Source organism: Camelus bactrianus, chromosome 6, assembly GCF_048773025.1.
Source record: "Camelus bactrianus isolate YW-2024 breed Bactrian camel chromosome 6, ASM4877302v1, whole genome shotgun sequence".
Taxonomy (NCBI): domain Eukaryota; kingdom Metazoa; phylum Chordata; class Mammalia; order Artiodactyla; family Camelidae; genus Camelus; species Camelus bactrianus.
This window is the reverse complement of record NC_133544.1, coordinates 83964850-83989960: the sequence shown is the minus strand read 5'-3', so window position 1 is coordinate 83989960 and position 25111 is coordinate 83964850. Positions and strand designations below refer to the sequence as shown.

General features: G+C 33.5%; 1 protein-coding gene across 2 annotated transcripts in view; it reads left to right on the top strand.

Annotated features, from left to right (window-relative positions):
* The window catches only part of RFX7 (regulatory factor X7), a 120658-nt gene that overhangs the window by 66391 nt on the left and 29156 nt on the right, over positions 1-25111 (top strand). For both annotated transcript variants that reach the window (XM_074366169.1, XM_074366170.1), the window contains exons 4-5: positions 8704-8786; positions 10198-10320. In XM_074366169.1, the coding sequence (XP_074222270.1) occupies positions 8704-8786; positions 10198-10320 (206 nt within the window). The remainder of the gene's footprint in view (positions 1-8703; positions 8787-10197; positions 10321-25111) is intronic.

Genomic DNA, 25111 nt, shown 5'->3' with positions numbered 1-25111 from the left:
TTAAAAAAAGGCTGTAGAATAAGAGTCTACTTCCCCCCTTTCCATCCTTCTGTCAGTGGTGCTGGTGAAGAAAGAGGCCTTTTAGTAACTGTGGTCTTGAATCAGTGTCTCCTGACAGGAAAAAAAAAATTAGGATTTTTCGCATTTTGTTTTTCATTTTGTTTTTGTAGTTTTGTAGTTTACAAAATCAAGAGCAGACGAATTCGGATATGATTATCCTGTCATTGTATGTATTTTCCCTCCATACGTGGTAACTTATCTGAAGAAACAGTCAAGCTAGAGAATTTAAGTTTCTGGGTTTTAAGCTAACTACTCTAAGTACAAATATAAATTACAGCTTCTTTTAGAACCTTTTTCTGATACCAGTTTGAAAGTAAGGTTTGAAGAACTCATTATGGACATGTTACCCTGGTTGGTCATCTTCCATCAGAACTCTGCCTTTGTTAGCCTGACTAATTCATGGAAAGGTGTTTATACATCTTAACGAAAGAGTTTCTGCTTCTTCTGGAAATAAAGATAATGATCCATCAAGGATTTGCGTGAAAGCTTCTGAATTAAGTCTTTAATTGTTGCCGTCTTTATAAGCATCAACCCTTCCCTAGTTTTGTGACCTTGTTTAAAAGAAGACGAGTAACACTGAAGAGGAAAGTCTCATAGTAAGAAACACATCACTGCAAAGAAATTTATGTCAAACAGAAGAAATCCTTTTTTAATAATATTTGAGAAATTGTAGGGTAAACCTGATTCAAGAGGGTCCTTAAAAACAGGAGCAAATCTCTCCACTCAGACTACCTTGTAACTGTATCCTATGCCAGTAAATAGTGGGAACGTATTTCCTTACCATCTCCTTGAAGGTTGTTTTCAAGTTCTAATAATAAAACAATGAAAATTCTGCCTGGTTCTCTGTATTTTATCTGGTATGTTTTAGACAGTTCAAAGGAAGATGTCCTTAGCGGACAAGCAGAAACACTAAAAATTAAGTCAGTTTTTGAAATGTAGAATATTGTTTCAGAGGTTTTTTAGTGACAGAAGACAGGTGGAAAGTTACGCATATTTTTCCAAGTCCAGCCTGGGAAAAGCTTTTGTTTCTGACCTGTTCTGCTTAGATTGATTCCTTTCTCTCTACTATCACAATTGTTGTCAGAAATGTTTTCTAACTTCGATTTCATCTTGATGGCTCAGGAGGGAGTAGTATCTGCATTTTCTGCACTTATCCTAAGGAAAGTCCATGAACATTGTCTTCAGTAACTTGTGGCCAAGTCTGATGCTCACGTATAAAACCTAGTAGCCTTGCTCTTACTGTGTATTTCTTAAGTTAGTGGAGGTTAAAAAACAGGCTAAATATTTCCTGAATTTCTTAAGATACCTTGCTTTTTCAAATAAAATAGTCTATACTTGTTGATAGAATTTGAATTATAAACTCCTTTGCCAGAACCTGATTTAAGCAATTATATATTTCAGAATAATATTTATGTAATAGTAATACCTTTCATAGATAAATTTTATAAATTGCTTTTTATCCTTACAAAAATTTTATGGGCATTTTGTCACTGTTTTACAGACTTGAAAATTAATGCTCATCTTGCCTGATATCACAGAGCTAACGGGTGGCAAATCTGGAACTCAGGTCCAGGACTTCTGATTCTCTATCGTATACCACTATATCCTGCTGTTTTAGATAGATTAGATTTGAAAGGTCCACCTATCAGACTCAAGTAGCAGCTGCTTTATTCATCTATAATATATAATATAGGTCCTTTATCTTATTAACTATTAATTTATTAGTAGAAGACTTGTCTTTTAGCCTCACATTTCTAAAAACTCCATCAAAGCTACTTTATTACTGTACTAATCACTTACTGGGTAATATTCTTACATGAAAAGTCTATTTCACAAATTCAAGAAGGATCAATGAATCATACATTTTGTTTTGTGATCCTCTCAAGGATAAGTTGTCAGATTTTTTTCTCAATTAAATTCCAACTCAGTGAAAGTTGTTTTTAAATACTGAAAGTCAAAGTGGCATTATTTTTAACCTTTAATAAACAAAAATCCCACAATAGATGTGGCATGAAAATTAGAAGGGAATTGGTGAATTATTCAGTAAATTATAGTAGGAAAATTAGCTAACCATATGAAAAATTTTTAATTAGGTTTCTATTTCATAGCTTATAGAAAAAAATTTCAGTGGAATTAAATACTAAAGACCTAAATGTGGAAAACCAAACTTTAAGAAGAAAATATGGCACATCTTAATGACATTGAGATAGGAAAGGATTTCAAAATAAGACACAAGAAGCATAGATTATAAATGAAAAAATAGGTATATTTGATTGCCAGGAAACTAAGAGCTTTTCTGCATCTCAAGAGTCTAAAAACAAAATGCAAATACAAGCTACAACTTGGAGAAGGTATTAGCAGTTGTAAGCGATAGAAGATTAGTATACAGACTATATGATAAATATCCCCACTTTAAAATGTGTAGTTCTTGAGCAGTTGTTCTTCAGATGTGACCCTGTCTAGCAGTATCAGCATCACTGAGAACTCTTTAGAAATCCAGATTCTTAAGGTCCCTGCTCAGACCTACTGAATCAGAAACTCTGTAATCTTCAACAAGCTCTCCAGGTGATTCTGATGCATGATACAATTTGATGGCCATTATATTAAAGTAAACTCAAATGATAAAGCATGATATTCAGTCTCATCATCAGTCAAGAAATGTAAAATAAAGCAACAAGATACTTTTTCATACTTAAAATGTTAGTTAAAATCTTATATCTTAAGTTTTTACAAGGATGTAGAGAAATTATAGCATTGCTGTTGGAAATATAAATCGATATAACAGTTTGGGGGAGCCATTTGGGAATACCCAACAAAGTTGAAGATGTGCATCCTAGATGAGCAAATACTGTTACTTTTAGGTTGGTGCATGCCGTAGGAAAAAACCCTTGCACAAGGACACAACACAAGGTCACAGATAAGAATTTTCATTGCATCCCCCTATGAAATAATGAAACTTTATAATAGCTAATTATCTGTCATTAGAGAAATGAATAAACTAGTTTTAGTCCATATAACACTATTGTATAATCTACTTAAAAGTCAAAGAATTCTGGACCAAATAGGGCAAAAAGTTAGCATCTTTTAAATATGGATAGTGATATATGTGTACCTACTTTGATACTTTGTATAATTTGAAATTTTAAAATAAGTTAAACACTATTCTAAAAATGAGTGAATGGAGCCTTTTGTGATTAGAGAGGAGCCCGTTTCCTCTCCTCACGTTTTTATCTGCATGTCTAAAAGATACCTTCATTTCTCTTGGAAGTGCTAGAGGGAAAGGTCTTACTTTCTGTATTAATCAGGATGGGCTAAGCTATGCTGCCATAACAAAGGAAGCCTGAAATATCAGTGGCCTAACCAGAAGAGCTTATTTTCATTCACATTATGTGCAGAGCACAAATCATTAAAGGACTCTGCTCCACATAGTCACTCAGGAACCCACATGACAGACATTGCCACGTTGTAGCCTCACCAGTGAAACACATGCCTCCACAGAGTGGGGGAGAGGATATGGAGGTGACACACTGATTATTAACTTTGTCAGCTGAGAAATAAAATATACTACTTGTGCTCAGTTCATGACCCTAAGCTAACAGCAAAGGAGGCTTAGAAATGTAGGTGAGCAGATGGAATATTTGATGACCTCTGTCTCTGTTCCGTGTTCTCTTCACCACTCTACTTACACTTCATAGAAAGAATTAGATAGCTCCCTAATGCTAGTCCCTTGTGTGAATAGTCTTTATCAGCCAAAGCTTCAGAGGGAAAGGGCATTGAGTGGTAGGATTCGAACACCAGACTCCATCTCAACCCTCCAGAGTAACTTGATCTTGTGTATTTTGTTTTACATCTTTATTTTTCTCTGCATCACATTATATCAAAGTGAGTATTGAATCTTACTGTTTGCTACGAGCTTTTCTGTCCAGGATGTGAAAGAGTAAAGCACTGTCTAGGTCATTTGCAACATTAAGTCAGTAACATTGCGTTGTTTTCATAGCCAAAGATTCCGAAAAACCAGCTATGTAAATGTTATGCTTATATAAATGGGATGATTAACACACCAGGTCTGTTTATTTGGGAGTAAATGGAGGTTTTTTTACCCAAAATTCTCCAAAGTGGTTTGCTGGAATGTCTTTGATATCTAAATCAAACTTTAGTTCAAAGATTCCTTTTGGCTATCTTCTTGCAAAGATTGAAATGTGTGAGAGAGAAGTCCTCGTAAGTTTTCAGGCAAGATCTGCAACCACGGTAGTGGGAAATTATCACCTTAATTCATTCAACAGACTAGATTATATTTGAGGTTCCCCCTAAACTTGGAAACATTTTCAGTAACTTTGCTTTGAGAACTTGACTTCTTCAACTCAAGAAAATAAGACACTTAAGTCTAATGAATAGGGATGTTGATGTTTGTCATTTGAAGTGTCAGGTCAGATATTCAGATATGTCTACCAGATACGCCAAGCTCTATTAAAAACTGTAATTTTTATTGTTGTAAAATACATACAACATAAAATTTACCATTAGTGATATTAAGTATAGTCACATTGTTATGTAACTATCACCTCTACCCAGTTCTAAAACAGTTTCATCATCTCAAAAGGAAACCCATTAAGCAGTCAATCCTCTTTCTCCCCTCCTCCGGTCCTTGGCAATCACTAATCTCTCTCTCTCCCTGGATTTGACTGCTCTGGTTATTTCATAAGAAACGAAAGCACTTGAAATGTGGCTTTTTGTCTCTGGCTTTCGCTTAGCATAATGTTTTCAAGGTTCTTCCATGTTGCAGCATTTATTAATACTTCATTCCTTTTTATGGCTGAATTTTAAAATTATAATTTTAAAAAAATTTATGCAGTTGGTCTTTTTTCTAATGCTCTAGAAATAGAGTAACTTTGTCCTTCATTTCAGAAATTCAGCCAAACAAATTTCTTTTTGACAAGCAGTGAATCTCAATATGGAACAGAAAAATTTTATTCTTGACATTTAAATCTTTACAAAGTATATCAGATAATCTGATGTTTAACATACTTGCCACATGATACTCTTGCCTTGCTAATCAAGTAAGGTTAAGGTCTTCTATACCACTGGTAATTGTTTTAGAAGCCAGTGATTTGGAGTTTCAGATTTTCCAGAGCACTGTTTGTTGTAATAAGTGTTTTCTGATTACAGTGCCTTTTATAAAAAAGGAAAAAATATTAAGAAATGACTTTTATACAAATAGTGTTGCTGTTTTAAGTATTCATATTAAATAGATGCATTCTACATGGAACCTTGGCAGATTTAAAAAACTAATTAATTGTGTAATTCGTAATTCATACCGGTCAGTGTCATAACTCAAACAATGCAAAAGTGGGAGACAGTATCCAGTGATTAACAATTTCATAGCTTCTGCACATCTGAGAAAAGAGTGCTCAGTTGAATTACATCCTCCATAAGCACGTTTTTATAAGAGTTGTGCATGTGCCTATCTTAACAGTTGTCTTCTGTATCTTGAAAAAGTATTCTCCACATTTTAAATGTTTTATATTACAGAATTCCTTAATGCACATTTATCAAATATATAGAGAGAGTACCTGTTACTTTTTATTTTTTGTTTTAGATGTAAGAGCATGCTTCTATGTTAGGTACTTACATAAACTGTCACATTAGTTTTTCTTATGTAATAACTTTTTATTTGTTTATATGGCTCAAATATATTCTTTCTTTAAAAAAAAAAAACAACTGTAAATGACAAGTGTATCCAAAACCAAAAATCCTCAAAGTGAACTGTGCCTTGCTGGTCTGGAATGCCATCACTAAACACTTGAATCGTTTTGTTCCCATTTGCTTCATAGAATTTTGGTATCAGTTTTAGTAAACTCTCCAAATTTTTCCTTCTGTGTGCTGAGTCCCACGTAACAAATGAAATAGTAATTGACAATAGTAAGTTTTCATTGTTTGAAAGGTAGGGTGAAAGGCAGTGGGTTTGATCTTTTTTAAAACTATTTTTCTGACAGCCGTCTTTTTGGCACTTTATTCTAACTTGGATTATCTTCTGAATCCCTTCTGGGATTTCTTCTCTGTTCTTTGGTCTAATATATATAAATCAAGGTTTCTCCAACAGTATTAAGTTTTTTTAATTCTTAGTCATCAAAAATGAGGTGGGTTTTTTTGTTTTATAAGTGAAGTGTTATTGGCATAATACTTCGGGAGTTTCAGGTGTACAACATAAAGATTCAGTATTTGTATATACAGGCACACCTCATTTTATTGCACTTTGTTGCACTTTGCAGATGTCGCATTTTTTGTAAGTTAGAGGTTTGTGGCAAGCCTGCATTTTCAGATGATTGTTAGCATTTTTTAGCAATATGGTATTTTTTATTAACATATGTACATTGTTTTTTCAGACGTTGCTGTTGCACCCTTGATAGACTGTAGTATAGGGTAAAGATAACTTTTACATGCACTAGAAAAATTTGTGTGACTCATTTTATTATGATATTCGCTTTATTGGAGTGGTCTGAAACTGAGCCCGCAATACCTTCGAGGTATGCCTGTATTGCAAAATGATCACCGCAATAGTTAACATCCATCGCCATAAAGAGCTAAAAAAATTTTTTTCTCGTGATGAGAACTTTTAAGATATACTGTCCTACCTACTTTCAAATATACGATACGGTATTATTAATTATAGCTGCTCATAATGATGCGGTTTTTTTGGTAACAGTCTATTTTAGATTTAATATGACAAGCACTGTTGGGATTAAGTGGGTGATGTTAATAATATTCAACAAGAAGTATTTTAAGAACTATATTTTAGGTAGATTCAAGTGGGAAAAAGAGGCAGGAAAAGCAGGTGGTTAGACATCTTTAGTAATTTAAGAGTCATTGTTAAGTTCCTTAAGGGCAAGGACAATTGTGTTGTTCATCTGTCTGTTTCCAGTCTTTGTAAAGGTTGTGATACACAGTATAAGTTCATAGTTACCGTAAATCATTTGTGGAACATGGCAGGAAATAAAATATATGAATAAATAAACAAGTAAATGAATTCTCCTTTATTTTTAAAAGAAAGTTAAAGACTTAGACTAATATGGTGGCTGGGAAAATAAAGAGACTGGAAGAACATGGTGGAGTTAAGAGGGCTAAGTAAAGGATTAGAGTAGAATACACTCAGAGCAACAAAATTAAGCAGACTCCAAAACAGAACACTGAGAAACTAGAGACAATAAGGTGTTAAGTAACAATTGAGAAAGGAAATGCCTGTGTGTGTGTGTGTTTTTGTTGTTGTTGAGGGGAGAGTTTACAGGATATTGCTGGTAAATCTATTAGGTCTTAGAACAAGAGCTAATTGGAAAATATTCCATAGACAGTAGAATGAAAACGATGTGGATTTGGGTGTTGATTGCATGTAACTGATAGATTAAATCATCCTATGGATAAATTCTAAGATTAAACTATTTTGTGGAGGAATTCTGGTGAGAATAAGAATAGGCTAAATTATATCATTTTAAGCTTTTTTTTAAAAATTAGATCTGTGTTTAAGCTGTGCTTTATGTAAGAATAAATTCTGCTACCACGAATGCCAATAATCTGTCCATATTTTCAGTTTCAATGCAATTTAATTGTAATGAATTAGGCTACCAAAATTCTATTATATTTTTACTGCAGTAGGATTTTTGGCACATTTAAAGCTATCCTGTGGCAAACTCAGCCGGGAAAGAAAACTACAGTCCTCTGTATAGCAGAAATTATTTTAAAGGGTACATTTCTAGACAAAAATGACATAGTTGCAGAACAGTAGTGATAGAGGATTTTACAAGTAGGTTCTCCAAATAGTAGCCACTGTTGCGAGTCAGAGAATAATTACATCTGCATAATGTAGAAAGAATTGTTGGTTGTGCTTTGGTACAGTTGGCCCTCTGTATCCAAGGATTCCACATTTGTGGCACCAATCCTAGATTGAACGTGATTCCTTGGATATGGAGGGACCTGTGGATAAGGAGGATTGACTGTACAGCACTGTTTTATGTAAAGGACTCGTGCATCCGTGGATTTGGGTATCTGAGGAGTGTTCCTGGTACCAATCCCCCACTGATATGGAGGGATGGCTGTATTTTTTAAACTTCAGTTCCACCCCAGGTGACAGTAGCATCATCAGTCACATGTTCTAGGCTTCTGAGAATTAGAAAAGGATCCTAGAAATCCTCATTCATTTTAAATTTCTAAGGAAGATTTGCCAGCACGTGGAAGCCTCGTAACCAGTTAAATGGTTAGGCCTAGACCAACTAATAAATAGTCTCTTGACTCCAGGTCTAGTACTTCTCCCGTAATATTGTACAACCCTCCTTCTTTAATTGTGATTTAAAATGAGAAATTTTTGTCTGAGCATTGGTCTATGATTTTATTTATACCTAGAATATAAGAGTTAATAGTAAAGTACCATTTTTCTCTTATTAACCAACTTTTTATGTGCAATAAATGTATCAAGCAACCGTATTATTTTAGTGATGAGAAAAAAGCCTAGATTTTGTTTTCTTTGGCAAATGATTCATTCCATCTGGTTTAAATTTAAACAGTCAGTATTTTTTAGGGAGGTGATAGTAAATTTTGTTGAGGGAGAAACAAAAATTTTTTAAGTGATCTTTTCATTTTAATCCTTTTAACCAGCAAGAAGTTGAGAAGTTTACAGACCTAGAGAAACTCTACCTCTACCTTCAGCTGCCTTCTGGTCTCAGCAATGGAGAGAAAAGGTATATTTCTTCTTAGCTCTGCCTTAGTTACAGTATTTGTGTGTATGTGTTGTGGTTGTCATTATTTTACACTCTTCCTAACGTCTTCACAAAACGGAATGGCAAAACAATAGATCTTTTTTTAGTCTTTGATCATACTGGTTAAGTGTTTACCCATAGTTTTTGCTGATTCATTTACATACCTGGGTAAATGCTGCAAAATGCGATTTTACTTAGTATGTTTTATAAGCAGATCAATATATTTATGCAGTGTGGAAGATTTTGAAAATTGAACAGAAAACCAAAGAAAAAACAGATAACTAATGTGAGTAGTAAAATGCAAGAATTTTTTTAGATGCTGTCAGGTAAGCAGATCACAGAATATAAAAAAGTGAATTGCCTGTATAACATGAATTTGTGATTAATGTATGATGTTTTAAGTGCTTAGGCGTATTATTGTGCTTTGTTTAGAAAAATATTTAATAATCTCATTTAGAAAATAGAGAGAGAAGTTGTTGGTTCCTGCATTCTGTTCTTAAAAGAATTTCTTTATCCTCTTTAAGTATTTCTCAGAATTCATTTCATTCATGTATTTTATACTTAACATTCTATTACTTTAAAATTGTGTACAAAAAGAAATGGAATGAAAAATTTGTTGCTTGTTTCCTCAGACCAAATTTTTGTGACTATTTTAATAGTTTTCTGTCTAAGAAACTTGCTTATAAATTTCTTTGGAATTACATAAATTACTGCTTTTGTAGCTGACAGGAATGTCAGAATCAGTAGGGGAGCTTCCCTCATGCTATCTTAGATGTCCTTTTCATGGAATTAGTTTGTAAATGACACTGCCATTTAATAAAAATGTATGATGTTTAGTGGAGGTGTTGGCCTGTAAAGGAGGCCCAGTTATAGGAGGGACCATAGAGGTAGATTTGTCCTTTAAGGATCACTCCAGTGTGACTTCCGTTCTGGAGCCATAGAGTGCTTCAGTGAAATTTCAAGGTAGGTACTTAATGCTAAGCAGGTAGAAAATAAACAATTTTCCCTCTGACTTTCATTTTAAAGTTTCGATGATTTGGTAAATTTAGGCAAATGAACAGGAAGTAAGTGAGCAAATATCCCCTTAGAGGTAATTTTGGCCAAAACAGATATCTTGTTTTCAGTACTCCATCACCTCTGCCACTTTAGAGACCATGGGGATGGTTAGAACAGGGCAGTAACTTCAGTAGGACACTAGCTATGAAAGTGGCTCACAGCCCCTGGTGGACAATTTGTATTTCGATAACGGCATATACTTTATGTCCTGAGTTTGGTTTGGCCTTGTATAGTGTGTTTACACACAATCCTTTAGTGAAACACTTGGGCCTGACTCAAAAATTATCAATGAATTGCTGTCTAGTTCAGCTAAAACATGTTTTTGTTTTATGATTAGTGATCAGAATGCCATGTCATCTAGTCGGGCACAGCAAATGCATGCCTTTTCCTGGATTCGGAATACCCTAGAGGAACATCCTGAGACTTCACTGCCCAAACAGGAAGTCTATGATGAGTACAAGTAAGTATTATGTCAAATAGCTGATGTTTTAAAGAGCTTAAGTACTATACTTGGCTGCAATGATTTGTCTTACCGTTGGTGAATATCATGCTGGTTTATGGGAGTTTAACTTAGAAATCTCTAAGATTCCTTCCATCTCTCAGCTTCTCTGGTAGCATATGTAATAAAGGACAGGATTACTGAATAAAAGGATTTGTCTGGGGTTCTTCTGGATGTTAGGAGAGATGTCTGAGGGTAGGGTTGCTAAATAAGAGGATTCCTATAGAGTTCAGGACAGTAAGGCAATAAATAAATCAGTGCTTAAGGAAAACCTAAAACATGTTTTTTATTTAGACTTCTTAAAGGCCTTTTTCATGAATCCAAAACTTTTCTGATACTTCTCTGTACTAACCTGAGGAAAAAGTGAGTTTCTAGAATGTTGTGAATTACTCACTCGTAGATGAAGGAGCTCAGTAACTTGCACCTATAAGACACTCAAATAATTTTGATTGTACAGATAATTTATTTAAACACAGGAAACAAAAATATAGAGGGTAATGGGCCTTTCTGAATAGAGAAAAGTTAATAGATGCTAAATCTAGTCTTGTTTAACATTTTATAATTGATTTGGAAGAGGGAATTTGTTCTGGCAGAGTAAAGTAAACCAAAATTTTCTGGGTGTTGAAACATTAAACCAAGGAGCATCTATTTGTTGTTCTTATACAATTTGGAAGAAAGGTGTCAAATAAGTGTTGCTGTTAACCAGTGTAAGATGATGCAAAGAACTACACTCACTTACTGGGAAGATTATTGGTATCTAGGAAGAAAACTTTCTCCCCTCATTCAAAATCCTGATTCCCTCACTTTAAAAAAACATAATGGAGCTGGAGAAAACCTAAAGAGAAATGTCTGAAATGATCAAGGGAAGAAAGTTAGACTGAAGAGCTTTAGATTTTTTCTCTTCAGGAAGATTAAAGCTAAGAGTGCATGTAATCCAAGTCTGTAAAGTTCATTCTCCCCATCTACAGCAGTCTGTTGAATACCGTGCTACGTGCCATCTCAGACCCTGATATAAGTTCTGAGGATACAATGAATAGGACACAGCTTCTGCCCTAATCAAGAATATGAAAATATATATAGTAAGCATGAATTTTTCACTAAATTCAAGTTAATTAAAGAAAGATAGCCTTATGAAACTACAAAGAAGCAAATTTAAATTTATTAAAAGTTTATTAAAACCAGGCAAATGTGTGATATAAAGACCCCTGGATTGAGGATCAAGAGAATAGATCTTCTCTTAAACTCATGTGATCTGAACATGTGTTTTAACCACTCTTTGTCAGTTGCATTATCTGTAAAATGAGGTACTTGAAGAAGTATGAGGTTTCTTTTAGGTCTAAAATTCTAAAAGTTGTCTGAGATAGGACATGTTGAGGAAATAGTTTTCGAAAGATGTCTTGTGACTTTCCCAAAAGGCAAATCAAGCAAATTAATGCAAGACATTTCCATAGTGAGTTAATAAGAGAACCCAGGATAGTCATGTATTTTTGAAGTGATGTCCTTCCACTGCACACCCTTTGCATCACCATTAAAGGCAGCATGCCGCATTTGCGGAACTGTGACTCTGAACCATTAAAGCAGTCCTTAAGTTCCTAAAAGTTTCCTGCTTTGGGCAAGGCATAGTTGTATTTTTCTATAATATTTTTCTATGAAATTATGTTCTAAGGTCCCTGTAAATTCTTACAATTTTTTTCACTGATCAAAGATTTTTTCCTAAACAAAAGAGAACCCAGCCTTTAACATCATTCTGGGGCACGGAATGAGAGCTCCAATTTTGAGCAATTAATTTGTAATTCAGTAGAGAGCAATTGAGGTAAAAAGAAATGACTTAGACTAGAGTTTAAACAGGAAGTAATCAGTAAGGGAAATTTTTGATAATAATGTGACTAGGAAAGAAATACCAGTTCTGTTCATGGAATTTGAAAGGATTATGCTAATGATTGTCTCTTTGTATAATCAGTGCAGTACTATACTACAGGACTGCAACTGAGTTTGGATATTTTAGTTCAAAAAACATTTCACTAAAAATATACTTTATTTACTGTTGTATTCTACACAGTGTTTCCACATAGTAGGCACTAGTTTAATATTGAGTAATTAGAAAGGAATCTGATCCCTGACCTTGATAACATTTCAGTGTTAAAAGACTTCGTAAGTCTTCTAGTGCACTCCCATCCCCATTGTAGAGATGAAATATTCAAACTCAAGGAAGTTAGGTGACTCTTCCAGCATCCCAAAATTTGTCAGGGTTGTTGAATACAAGGCTAGAAGTCAGATTCCATGAGTAGTAGTTCATAATAGGTGAGAAGGTGAACTTGTTAAGTTGGAGTGCTATCAAGCTTAGTGGGTAGGATAGGTTGAGTAGTTAGAAATAAAGTTGTCTAGAACTTCCACCTTGCGTGAGTAAATAAGCTGCGCATGTGTAAATGTGTTTGTATTCAATCAGTATGTGTGCATACAAATAATATGAGTGGAAGAGACACAGCACAGTAACGTCTGTTAGTAGCAGTCCATGTGCTCAGAGGGAAGTATGTTTGTGTTTCCACAGAATTACTGCATGTCGGAGCTCCAAGCTAGTGTCTCATTTGACTGTACATTGCCTAAAACCATAATTTGCTATGTGGATTTAAATAACTTGAGAGAAAAATGTAGGAAGACTAGAGACAGGCAAGAAGTAGATCAAAGTATTAGGAAATAGCTGCTTAAAATTTTTTTAATATGTTATTTGAAGAAAGCAAAATGGAATATAGCTATGTTTTTTTTTTTAATGACAGGAGGTTTAAATTACAGAAGGAAAGATTTCAATTAGACATAAATAACACTTCCTGCCAGTAAAGATTTTTAGAGAAATTTTGTCCTTTCCTAAACGCCTTTTAGACTAGTCATCTTCCAATTTGGAGTGCCTTAATGAGGTTTCCTGAATAAAACTTAATGTAGAATGACAAATCTTAAATTGTAACTGTTCTAAATATTCATTGAAAAAAATATTATTAATATGAAATATACCTTTATTTTAAGCTATTCCTTTTGCATATTGACCCTGGTATAATTCATTGCAGTCATGGTTAGGTATATTTTTGTGACAATCACTTCAATAACCAATAAAATCAAAATTCCTTTGAGAGAAAAAAATGAAGATATAATCTAAGACAGTGTGGTTTCTTTTAACGGTATTTTTATGCCAATTTAAGATATTAATAGAATCAAAAGGTTTAAGGGAGTTTCAGCGTGCAAAGACAGTTTGATTTACAGACCATTTTGGACTTTTATATTTGTTGAAACTTTTGAAATCTGATAATCACATGTGTTTATGAAAATGATGATTAATGTGTTTATTTTTCTAACTAGAAAAGTAATATGTATTCATCATGAAAGTTTTAGCAGTTGGTCATAAATGTGTGAAAAAGAAAATGCCTTCTTGTCATGTATAATGTTCATGCTAATGTTCAACCAAATTTGACCCCACTGTTTACAAAGTTGAATGGGAGAACAATTAGAAATAACACTACAGTGAACATTTTTGACTATATAATTTAGATTATTACAACTGGGATTGCTGTCTTATGAACCTTTACATATTAAGGATATTAACTATGAAAAATGTAAACATTTTTTCAAAACTAGTTTATTATTTAATTTTAATTTTTGTGTAAGTAGTCTGGTCTGTGTACTTTCTTTGCACCTTGTGACACTGCTGTTTTGCTTAGAAAGAACTTCCCCATACCACTAGCAGCTGAATACTTACATGTATTTTTCCTAGATATTATTTACTTCATTTTTCACATACAACCCTTAATCCATCTGGACTAAATGATACATTTATTTTGATAAATGCCATAAGGTAAGGGGCTAATTTTAGTTTTTTCCAAATGGTTAATTAATTATCTGAGTCTTATTTGCTGATTTTTTTTTTTCTCTTAGTACTTATCTATCATGTAACTTTTACCTTACTACAGTCTTTTGGACTTAATTTTTTCCTTTGTATTTTTTATTCTTATTCTAGTACCATACCACTTTTAAGTATTTTAGCTATTAAATCTTTAAAAAGCTGGGAGGACCATTCTTCTTCCTTCATTATCCTTGTTTTTCAAATTTTTCCATGATTTTATTTTCATACCAATTAATTTTTTCCATATAAAATTTGGAATCAGTTTTCTAACTTTTTTAAAACGAGAAACTTCAAAGGAATTTCAATTTAGAAAACATTAATGTGAAATTTTACTTTAGAAAAATTAACTTTGGGGCTAGAAGTATGCTTCTTAATTAACATCTTTCTCGTGCCCTTTAGTAAAATTTTAGGTACTTTTCCTTCAATTAAGTCTACTTATTTTCCTTCAGTTTATTCCTTACAAATGTTTATTGTGTTATATTATGAAAAATATATTTTACTGTTGTTTTATTATTGGTTTTGGTTTGTAGGATATCTGTAGACTAGTATTTATGTTGCACATTTTATATTTACTGAACTTTGTTTAATCCTAATTTTCCAATTGTTACTTTTGACCCCTCTGGTTACAGTTTATCCTGTGTATCTTCCTTATTCTCTTTATTTAATTACATTTAATTGATTTTAATCTGATTTTAAATAATAGCAATGATAGGTGTCATTTCCTCTTACAGTTCTTTGATGTTAAGGATGTATCATTTATAATTGACCAAGATTTTATTTGCTGTTTTATGAGAAATTGATATTGAAATTCATCAAATGCTTTTTGGGCATCTGTGAAGATTATTCAGTGCTTCTACTTTGACCTATTGATGGGATATATTATATAAAGATACTACCTAACGTAGACCCTTCTTTTATTCCTAGTATTCCCTCTTCCTGTCAAGATGTGTAATCTTTTAACATACTGTTGATTTCTGTTTTCAAGTATATTATTAAGGATCTTTGCATCTATACTCATAAGTGAGTTTGGTCTGTAATTAGCTTTTTTTGTGCTAGTTTTGTCAGGTTTTGATATCAGGGTTAGGCCAGCTTCGTAAGTGAATTGGAACTCTTTCCCTAATTTTCTGTGCTCTGGAACAGTTTATATAGCATGGGACTTACTTGTTCTTGAAAGTTTTAAAGAACTCAACTATAAAACCATCTAGGCCTGGAGCCTTTGTTGGAGGTAATTCTTTGACAATATTTTTGTGGGGTTTTTTGTTTTTTTTTTTTTGGTTAGTTTTTTTACTTCATAAGTCAGTTTTTGTAATTGGTTTTTCCTGGAATTCATTCAGATTTTTCAAGTGTATTAGTATAGCAATACATATATTATTCTCTCATAAATTGAATATCTTCTTTATCTGTTACATCCTTTTTCATATTTCTTGTTTTGTTCAGTTGAATTTTCCTCTTTTTTTCAAATTATATACTTAGCTGTAGTTTATTTTTATTGGTTTTCTTTTTTCAAAAACTAAGATTAATATGTCAGTTTTATTTTTTTGTCTGATGTCTCGTTTTTAGGTGTGTTTATTTTTGTTATCCTGATTTTCTTGGGTTTTTTTTTTTTCCTTTTTAAATGGAATGCTTATTTCGTTTTCATTCTTTTCATATTTAAGATAAGAATATTTATATCCACAAATTTGCCTTTTACTATAGTTTTGGCCGTATTCCTTAGGTATGGATACAATTTGTTACAATTACGATTATTTTCTAATAGTGTGTGGTTATAACTTTGATTTCTTCTTTGACTCAAAATAGTTAGAAGTGTTTTTTTTTTTTTTTAACTTTTCATGTGCTTGAGGGAGTTGGGTTTTTTTCCATTTGGTTTTGTACTTTTTCAATTTCTAGTTTTATTATTCTGTCAAAGAATGTGGCTTACTCAATTTCTGATTTTTTACATTTGTTGAGATTTACTTTTAGCTACATTATCAGTTTTTACAAATATTTCTAGACATTCTCTTTATTCACACTGTATATTGACTATATATTGATAAGCACTAAATCCACTTTCCTATGATTTTCAAATCCCTCGATTCTGTAAAAAATTCTTACTCTTTTGTTTGCTTAATTAGTTGAGCATGAGTAGTGTGTTAATCTCTTACAAAGGTGACATTTGTCGCAGTTCCTCGTAGTATTCTTCATGGGTTTTGTTTCAAAGATCTTGGGGATGTTAGACAAAAACGCTCATGATTATGTATCTTTATTATAGTATTTGCTTATTGTCAACAAAAAAATGATTCTGTGTCATATTAAATGTATTTTGTCTTAAATTCTCCTTTGATATCAGTATTTGCAACCCATTCTGGATATCTTTCTAGTATATGTATGTATTTGTCCATCCTTTTATTCTTACCATTTATGTCATTTTGTTTTAGGCAGTTTTCACTGTTATGTTTCTAAAGTTTTTAATCTAAAATTGTCCGTGGTTTTAATATCTGACTGATAGAAGAAGCTGGTGGGATGAACCAGTTCCAAAACTCTGGTGTATGCAAACACTTAGCAACAGAGGCAGCAGCAACCACAGCTCAGCTCCTGCTGCTTTTTCCTGCTGCATGATAGAGAAACACGAGCATTAATCTTAAGTGGAGTTCTTACTAACTAATATATAGCCTGTTTTAGCATTCCTGAAAATTTGTTTGCTTTCATTCTGGGTAGAGCCACAAATGTTCAGATTTGTAAACTTGACAACTTTGGCTGCAGTGTTTCCTGGTACACAAATGTTCTCTTCATATGCTTTTTTAAAAAAAAAAATCTATTTGATATTTTAAGGAATATGATTGTTTTAATTTTTTAGTTTGTGTATAATCATTAGCTTTGTATGTGTGATACTTTTGTGTTTTCTAATAAAGTTTGTAATTTCTGTTGTATTAATTAATGTATGTTAAATTCTTAGTACAGCCTTGAAGATAGAAATAGATTCTAGTAACGTATTTGTTTTAAGAGCTTTAAAATAATGAACGTTTCATAACTTAAAAGACATATAAATGTTTTTCACCTACCTAAAATCTAGGTCAGGCTTAAGCATATGTGCAGGGTAGATATTATTTCTGGTTTATGGATGAGGTCCTTATGATACAGAGAGTGAACTGCTCTAGACAAATCTGAAACTGCATTTTCTGACTTCAAGGCTGGGCTCTTTTTGCATTAATCCCTATTACCTCTAGAAACTTGTTCCAACTGCTATTATTTTTAAAATTAAAAATTTTAGAGTAGTATTTGCCAAGCCTTAATTGTATTTTAAATATTTTTAACTGATTGGAAATAGTAAACTAAAACATAAAAGTGATCAATTTTGGCATTACTAATTTTTTGTTCACATCTGACAGGTAAATATGGATATTAAATATGCCTTAAGATATAAATCAGTTTAAGATTTTTATCATTTAAGTTTGCATTAATAGTTTTAATGTCTGAGTTGGTACCCTAAATACATTGTCTAGCCTTTAAGTTACTATTTTTCAGGTTAAGTTTCGGTTTTTTTCTTGCTTCCTTGGTGTGGCCTGTCTCACAGCAGTCCTTATCTCAGTTTTCTCTTTTACTTGTGTTTCCAGTGACTTGACTCTTAAGGGCAGAGTTGATAGTCTGTCGTCTCTATGCTTCTGACCACTCGTACTTTCAGAGAGTCCTCATTTGCTCTTTCCCTCCTCAACTCTTTACAGTAGTTAATAGAAAGAGCACTGGTAGCGCAGTGGCAGAATAAAGCTAGAATTGTAAATATTATATCGGGAAAGGAACTAGTTCTCTTATTTGACGTATTTGTAGAGACGGCTCACTGACTCGTCCAAAATCACACCAACTGTACATGTTACAGTCGTGAGACTACAAACCAAGTCTCCTAATTTAAAATCAGTCCTTTCCAATAACTCCAGCCATGTAAACTGCGTGTCCATGAAACCAGTTATTCAGTATGTCGAATCTTTCAGTTATCAGTTCCTCACCGCTCTTAATACCTTAACGTTTTTGTCTGCCCCTAACGTGACTTGTGGCGATTGGTAGGCACTGAGTACTTTACTTTTAGCTAACGCTATTACAACTTCAGCATTACCACTCCTGAGGACAAAGAGATCGTGGCAGAAATTAATAGTGCTTTACTGCAATCAACAAATTAAAATAAATGACTTAAAAATAAATTAATTTGAGTGCATTAATTCATCAAGCACTATATACACACAATCCTGGCCCTCAAATAGGAGAAATAAGCCAATAAATAAGTGGGTGCAAAGAAAAAATTACTAGCTCAACTTGGTGGTTTGAGGGGAGGCATCACAGAAGAGGTCACTTTTGTGCAAACAAGTTTACGTAGCAGACTAGGGAGTCAGAAGAGCATTCTAGGTGGAAGGTGCAGTACTTAATGCAGGAGGATTATAATCAGAGTTCAAGAGAAGGTATCAGAAACTAGGCCAGAAAAGTTAGACTTCTTCCATATGTGGATTATTCAGGGCCACTGGAAACTTAAGCAATAAAACAACATGTCAGAAAGTGAGAAACTGCAAGGCGAAGGAGAGAATTGGTATTCAGGAATTAGGAACTAGGGGAGCAAGAGCCCTCCAAAAATGAGAAGGAATTTAAAACAGAAACAAGAAAGCAATTTTGCGTCATAATGTGAGAAAAGAGATTATTTTGAGAAGGGAATTCACTCCAGTCTCCTGTCTCCGGCAGTCTAAGAGGAAGATAAGAAAAAAGTCCATTATTTGTCAATTAATAGGCCGCTGGAATCTACAGAGCAGTTTACCTATTGTCTTAGGGAGTGAAGCCTGATTTCAGTGCCATAAAAAGTAGATAGGTGGTAAGTAAAGACCTTGAGTAGAGACTGATTTTTAAAGGGTTGGAAAAATAAAAAGTAATGAGAAATAGCGGCATAAGGTAGTGAGAGCAGATTTTTTTTTTTTTAGCCTCATCCATTAGGGATCAAGTTCATTTTTATATAATAGAACATCCAGGGAACAGTAGATGCAAGAAGAAAGAATTCAGTTTTCCTTTCACCAGCTGTGTAGTATCAACAGGGATCCAGGCTCCTTCTAAATCCTGACTCCACCACTTGTGGTCCTTAGCCTGGTTTTACATGTTGCCATCCAAAATGAGCTACTATGGCTAATGGGAGAAGTAAGTGACTTTAGAACTCAGGTGCGTTAAGAAAGGGAGGAAAAATTAAAAAAATAGATAATTTTTTTTTAAAACCTTGCACTAAGCCTTGCTTATAGTATAATATTTCATGTATTATTTTTATTTGTGGTAAAATACACATGTGAAATGTAAAATCATAACCAATTTTAGGTTGAGTTGGGTAGTACTAAGTGTACCCATGTTGTTGTGCTGCCACACCACCATACAGGCACAGAATTCTTTTCTTGCAAAACTGAAGCTCTCTACCCATTAAACAGTAATTGCCCATTCCCTCCTTCGTCCTCCAGCCCGTGGTAGCCATCATTCTGCTTTTCTGTGTCTCTGAGTTTGACTATTCCAAGTACCTCACATAAGTGTGATCACACAGCACTCTCCTTTTGTGACTAGCATACTTCACTCAGCATAACGTCCTCAGGATTCATCCATGTTGGAGCACGTGTCAGAATATTCCATTTTATGTATACACCACATTTTGTTTATCCGTTCTTCCACTGATGGGTACTTTGGTTGCTTCTGTCGTTTGGCTGTTGTGAATAATGCTTTTATGAATATGGATGTACAAGTATCTCTTCAAGACCCTACTTTCAGTTATTTGAGGTATATGCTCAAAAGGGGAATTGCTGGATCATATGGTAATTCTATTTTAATTTTATGAGGAACTATCATAATGTTTTTCGTAATGACTGCACCAGCAGTGCACAGGGTTCTCCGTATCATTCTCAACACATTATTTTCTGGGGTTTTGGATAATGGCCATTTTTAGTGGGTGTGAGGTGGTATCTCATTGGGGTTTTGATGTGCATTTCCTGAATGATTAGTGTTATCGAGCATGTTACACACAAATATGCTTATTGGCCTTTCGTATATATTCTTTGGAGAAATGTGTTCACGTTCTTTTGTCCACTTATTAATTGAGTTGTTTGTTTTTATGTTATTGAGTTGTGGGAGTTCTTTATATATCCTGAATATTAACCCCTTATCAGATATTTAAATTAATTTGTTTTTAATTATGTGAATAATACATAATCATATTCATGATAATAAATTAAAACAGTCTATATAAGTATAGCATCAAATTAAAATTGTTCTTCATTCCTTCCTTCATTGCACTACCCTCCCAAGATTTAAATATTCTTAACAGGTTTATCTTTCTGTTCTTTTTTTCTGTACATATGAGTTCTGTCAGTCATAAATTTTTTTAATTAAAATGGAACTATACATATTGTTCTTACTTTTATCACTAAGCAATATATCCTAGGCAGCTTTCTTTATCTATATATGTAAAGTTATTACACACTTTTTTTTTTTACAGCTGCACAGTATTTCATAATATAAATGTTCCATGGGGTGTGTGTGGGGGGGTGTTTAAGCCCTCTATTCATAGGCACATAGGTAGTTCCCAATTTGTTTGATACTGAAAAAAATACTATACTCAGCAGCTTTTAATTGTGTATCTTGGTGCTTATATGAAAGTAACACTGAAAGTTAGACTACAGTTGGCCCTTGAACATTGCAGAGGTTGGGGTGCTGACCCCTGTGCAGCCAAAAATCCACTTACAACTTCACACTCGGCCCTCCGTATCCGTGGTTCTCCATCTGCAGATTCAGACAAGCAGGATGGCATAGTACTACAGTAGTATTTCTTTCTTTTTAAAATCTGCATGTAAGTGGACCCATGGAATTCAGTCTCATATTGTTCAAGGGTCATTGGTACTTAGAAGTGGAATTATTGGAGTAGAAGTTACAATTTTATCAGTTTTAATTTTTGAATGATTATATTCACATAATTGTAAATCATGAAGCATAAAAAGTAAACAAGGAAGAAATTCCATCTCAGCTTTGCCTTTCAGCCATCTGTTTTTTTAATCTTCCTAGGCAAAAGCTCCTGTTATTTTTTTCCTATCATTCCAGCAGTATTTGGTAATAGTGTACGAGTAAGCACTATTACATACTTTTCCCTTTCTTCACACACTATCTACATGGTTTTGTACTTTGCGTTTTTTCACCCATCAACATATCCTGAGATCTTTGCAAAACCGAACATAAATTATTAACTATTCTAATACACTGGCACTCCTCGTTTTACTGTGCTTCACTCTTTTGGGCTTCACAGACACTGTTTTATACAAATTGAAGGTTTGTGATGACCCTGTGTTAAGCAAGTCTCTTGGCACCATCCAGCAGCATTTGCTCACTTCATGTCTCTGTGTCACAGTTTGGTAATTCTCACAGTATTTGAGACTTTTTCATCATTATTATAATTGTTACAATGAGCATTGATCTTTGATATTATTACTGCCACTCACTGAAGCCTCAGGTAATGGCTAGCATTTATTAGCAATAAAGCATTTTTAATTAAGGTATGAACATTGTCTTTTAGACAGTGCTATTGTATACTTAACAGACTACAGTATATCATAAACAACTTTTATATGCACCGGGAAATGAAAAATTTTGTGTGACTTGCTTTATTGCAGCATTTGCTTTATTGTGGTAGCCTGGAGCCAAACCTACAGTATCACTTAGGTATGCCTCTAAATAATTACAATTAAATAATCATAGTCATTCTTAATTGTGGATGGCTTCATCTCATTCTATCACATGAATCATTATGTATTTCGACCTCAGTTGATGGACATCTAGGTTGTTTCTAGCCTTTTGGTAACACTAACAATTCTGCTGTGAATGAACACACGTATGTAGATCAGTACGATAAATTCCATGACATAAAATTACTAAGGACTTGTGTTTTTGTAATTTGGGTAGAAGTTACCTAACACATGGAGATGTAAACATTTTTTGGTCTTTATTTCGTTTCCTGCATAATCACTCTCTCTTCGGAGTTTTTATTGTTAATTTTTTTTGTCTTCCTTCATGTTGGAGATTTTCTTCAACATGTCTAGTGCTCTTTGTTATCTGTTCATATTTTTAAAGACAAGCCCGAGCTTGCCTGCTGTTGGGCTTTACTTTCAGGTGACCAACCTTTATTTTAAGAGATTTCTGAGTATATGTTCTCCAGACATCACTCTCTTCTTCAGAAGGATTCTTCTAAACTTCTGCTTAGGGAGCATGACTGCCTACTGGTAGTAGTTCTGGACCTTGCACAGAGAAGGGAGAAATGGACTATTCTGGTAGCAGACTTTTAACAAATCTGCACAACTACTATGTTCCCCTTTCCCCTCCTTCTTACCACCCAAATGGGCTTGAGATTCCCACCTCATCTGTTGCTATCTCTTAACTACCACCCACTCCTTTTAAATTTTTCCGAAGTGTTATGTTACTACCTGGGGAGATGATTCCTGACCCTTGTTACTCTGTGCCTTGAGGGGTGGGAGCATTTATTCCTACATTAACTTTTTCTTAAGCATGTGATTTTTCTTCATTTACTTTGGCATTTTACAGTGTAACACAGCATATGATTGTGTAACTGTCTCAAGTTTTCTGACCTCCCAGATTAATTTTAAATCCCCATAGGAACCTAGTACCTAGGAAACACTTTTAACAGTTTAAATGAATATCCTTACAGCCTAAGGCAGAATAAAAGGCTAGGTGTGCTACTTAACATCCTGCAAAGCACAAGACAGCCCCTACAACAAAAAATTAACCCACCCCCAAAATGTCAGTAGTGTTCATTGGAGTTATTACTCCATCTGCGAAATTTTTTGATTGTTCATGCAGATACTCTGCATTCTCTGGAGACCCTTGGAGACTTTTTTTAGCATGGAAGATCTAAATATATATTGATAATAGTGAATATCACTGATACTTTAAATTTCTTTAAAACCTTAAATGTCCTTAGTTTTTTTCTTGGTATTTATTAGTTATGTGACTGATAAACTAGCAGCAAAGAAGTACTTAATGTGCTAATACACTCGATCCTCTTTTATAAAGCTGGTTAACCAAATTAGCCATCTGACTGTAACAAAATGATAATAATCAAGACCCTTTGTGTTTATTTCATTGCATGTTAGATGGGCTCTTTTATCAAATAGCTGTTTTGTTGGTCGGAAATTAAAACTAATTTGAAAAATATATAAAAAATTATTCAAATTTAATTAATGTATTGAAGTGTCTAATTTTTAATTATTGCTTCCTAACTTCAGAAAATTCCATTCATCGGTTAATGAACATTTGAGTTGGTTACACTTTGGGGTATTATAAATAAGATTGCTGTGAGCATTTGTCTATACATTTTTGCATGGCATGTGTTTTCATTTCTCTTAGACATATATCTAGAAGTGGGACTTCTGGATCATATGGTAACTCTGTGTTTAACTTTGAGGCGTTACCAAACTATTTTCCAAAGTGGGTACACCATTTATATTCCTGTCAACAATGTAGGAGGGTTGCATTTCTCCACATCCTCACCAACACTTTCTTTTATAGCCATTCTAGTACATATGAAATAGTAGCTCATGGTTTTGGTTTGCATTTCCCTGAGAGTATCTTTTCCTGTGCTTATTGACTGTTTGTTCCTTTGGAGAAATATTTATTCTTTTCCCATTTTTATTTGTTATTTGTCTATATTATTTAGTTGTAAGTACTCTATATTTATTCAGAATAATAGATCCTTATTAGATATATTATGATTTGCAAATATTTCTCTCACTCTGTGGCCATTCTTCATTTTTTTGATAATGTCCTCTGATGAATGAAACTTTTAATTTTGATGAAATCCAATCTATTTTTTCTTTGCTTCCTTGTGCTTTTGGGTATCATATCTAAGAAACTGTTGGCTAATCAAAGGTCATGCAGATTTACACTATGGTTACTTTAAAGTGTTTTATAGTTGTAGCTCAGACATTTGCATCTTTGCATTTTGAGTTTATATTTGTATATGGTATAAGGTAGGTATCCAAAGTCATTCTTTTGCACATGGATATCCAGTATTCAATTGTCCCAGCATCATTTGTTGAAAAGATTATTTCCTCCCCATTGAGTGGACTTGGTACCCTTGTGGAAAATCAATTGACCATTCATGTATGAGCTTGCTTCTGGACTCTGAATTCTATTCCATTGATGTATCTATCTTTCTTTATGCTGGTATCATACTGTCTTGATTACTTTAGCTTTGTAGTAATTTTTGAAATTGGGAAATGTGAGTCTTCCAAATTTATTATTTTTCAAGATTATTTTGATTCTTCTGTATCCCTTGAATTTCCAGCTTGTCAGTTTCTGTAAGGAAGGCAGTTGGAATTTTCATAAAGGTTGCATTGAATCTGTACATCAATTTGGGAGTATTGCCATCTTAACAATATTATTTATTCCAATCCGTGAACATAGGATATATTTCCATTTCTTAGATCTTTAATTTTTTTCAAGCATGTCTTGTAGATTTCATGTATACTTCTTGCACTTTTGTTAAATTTATTCCTAAGGGTTTTTTTTTTATGATGTTGTAAGTGGAATTAATTTTTAATTTCATTTTTGATTTGTATAGAATTAAGACTAATTTTTATGTGTTGGTCTTGTATCCTGCAACCTTTTGCTGAACTAGTTTATTAGCTCTAATGATAGGTTTTTTTTTTTTTTTTAGTACATTCCTTAGGATTTTCTATATAGAATATGTTATCTGAAAAATAGAAATGGTTTTACCTCTTTCTTTCTAATCTGGATTTTGTTCCACTTTCTTGCCTAATTGCTCTGCTGGCATTACCAGTGCAGTGTTGAATAGAAATGGTGAATGCAGACATCTTTGTC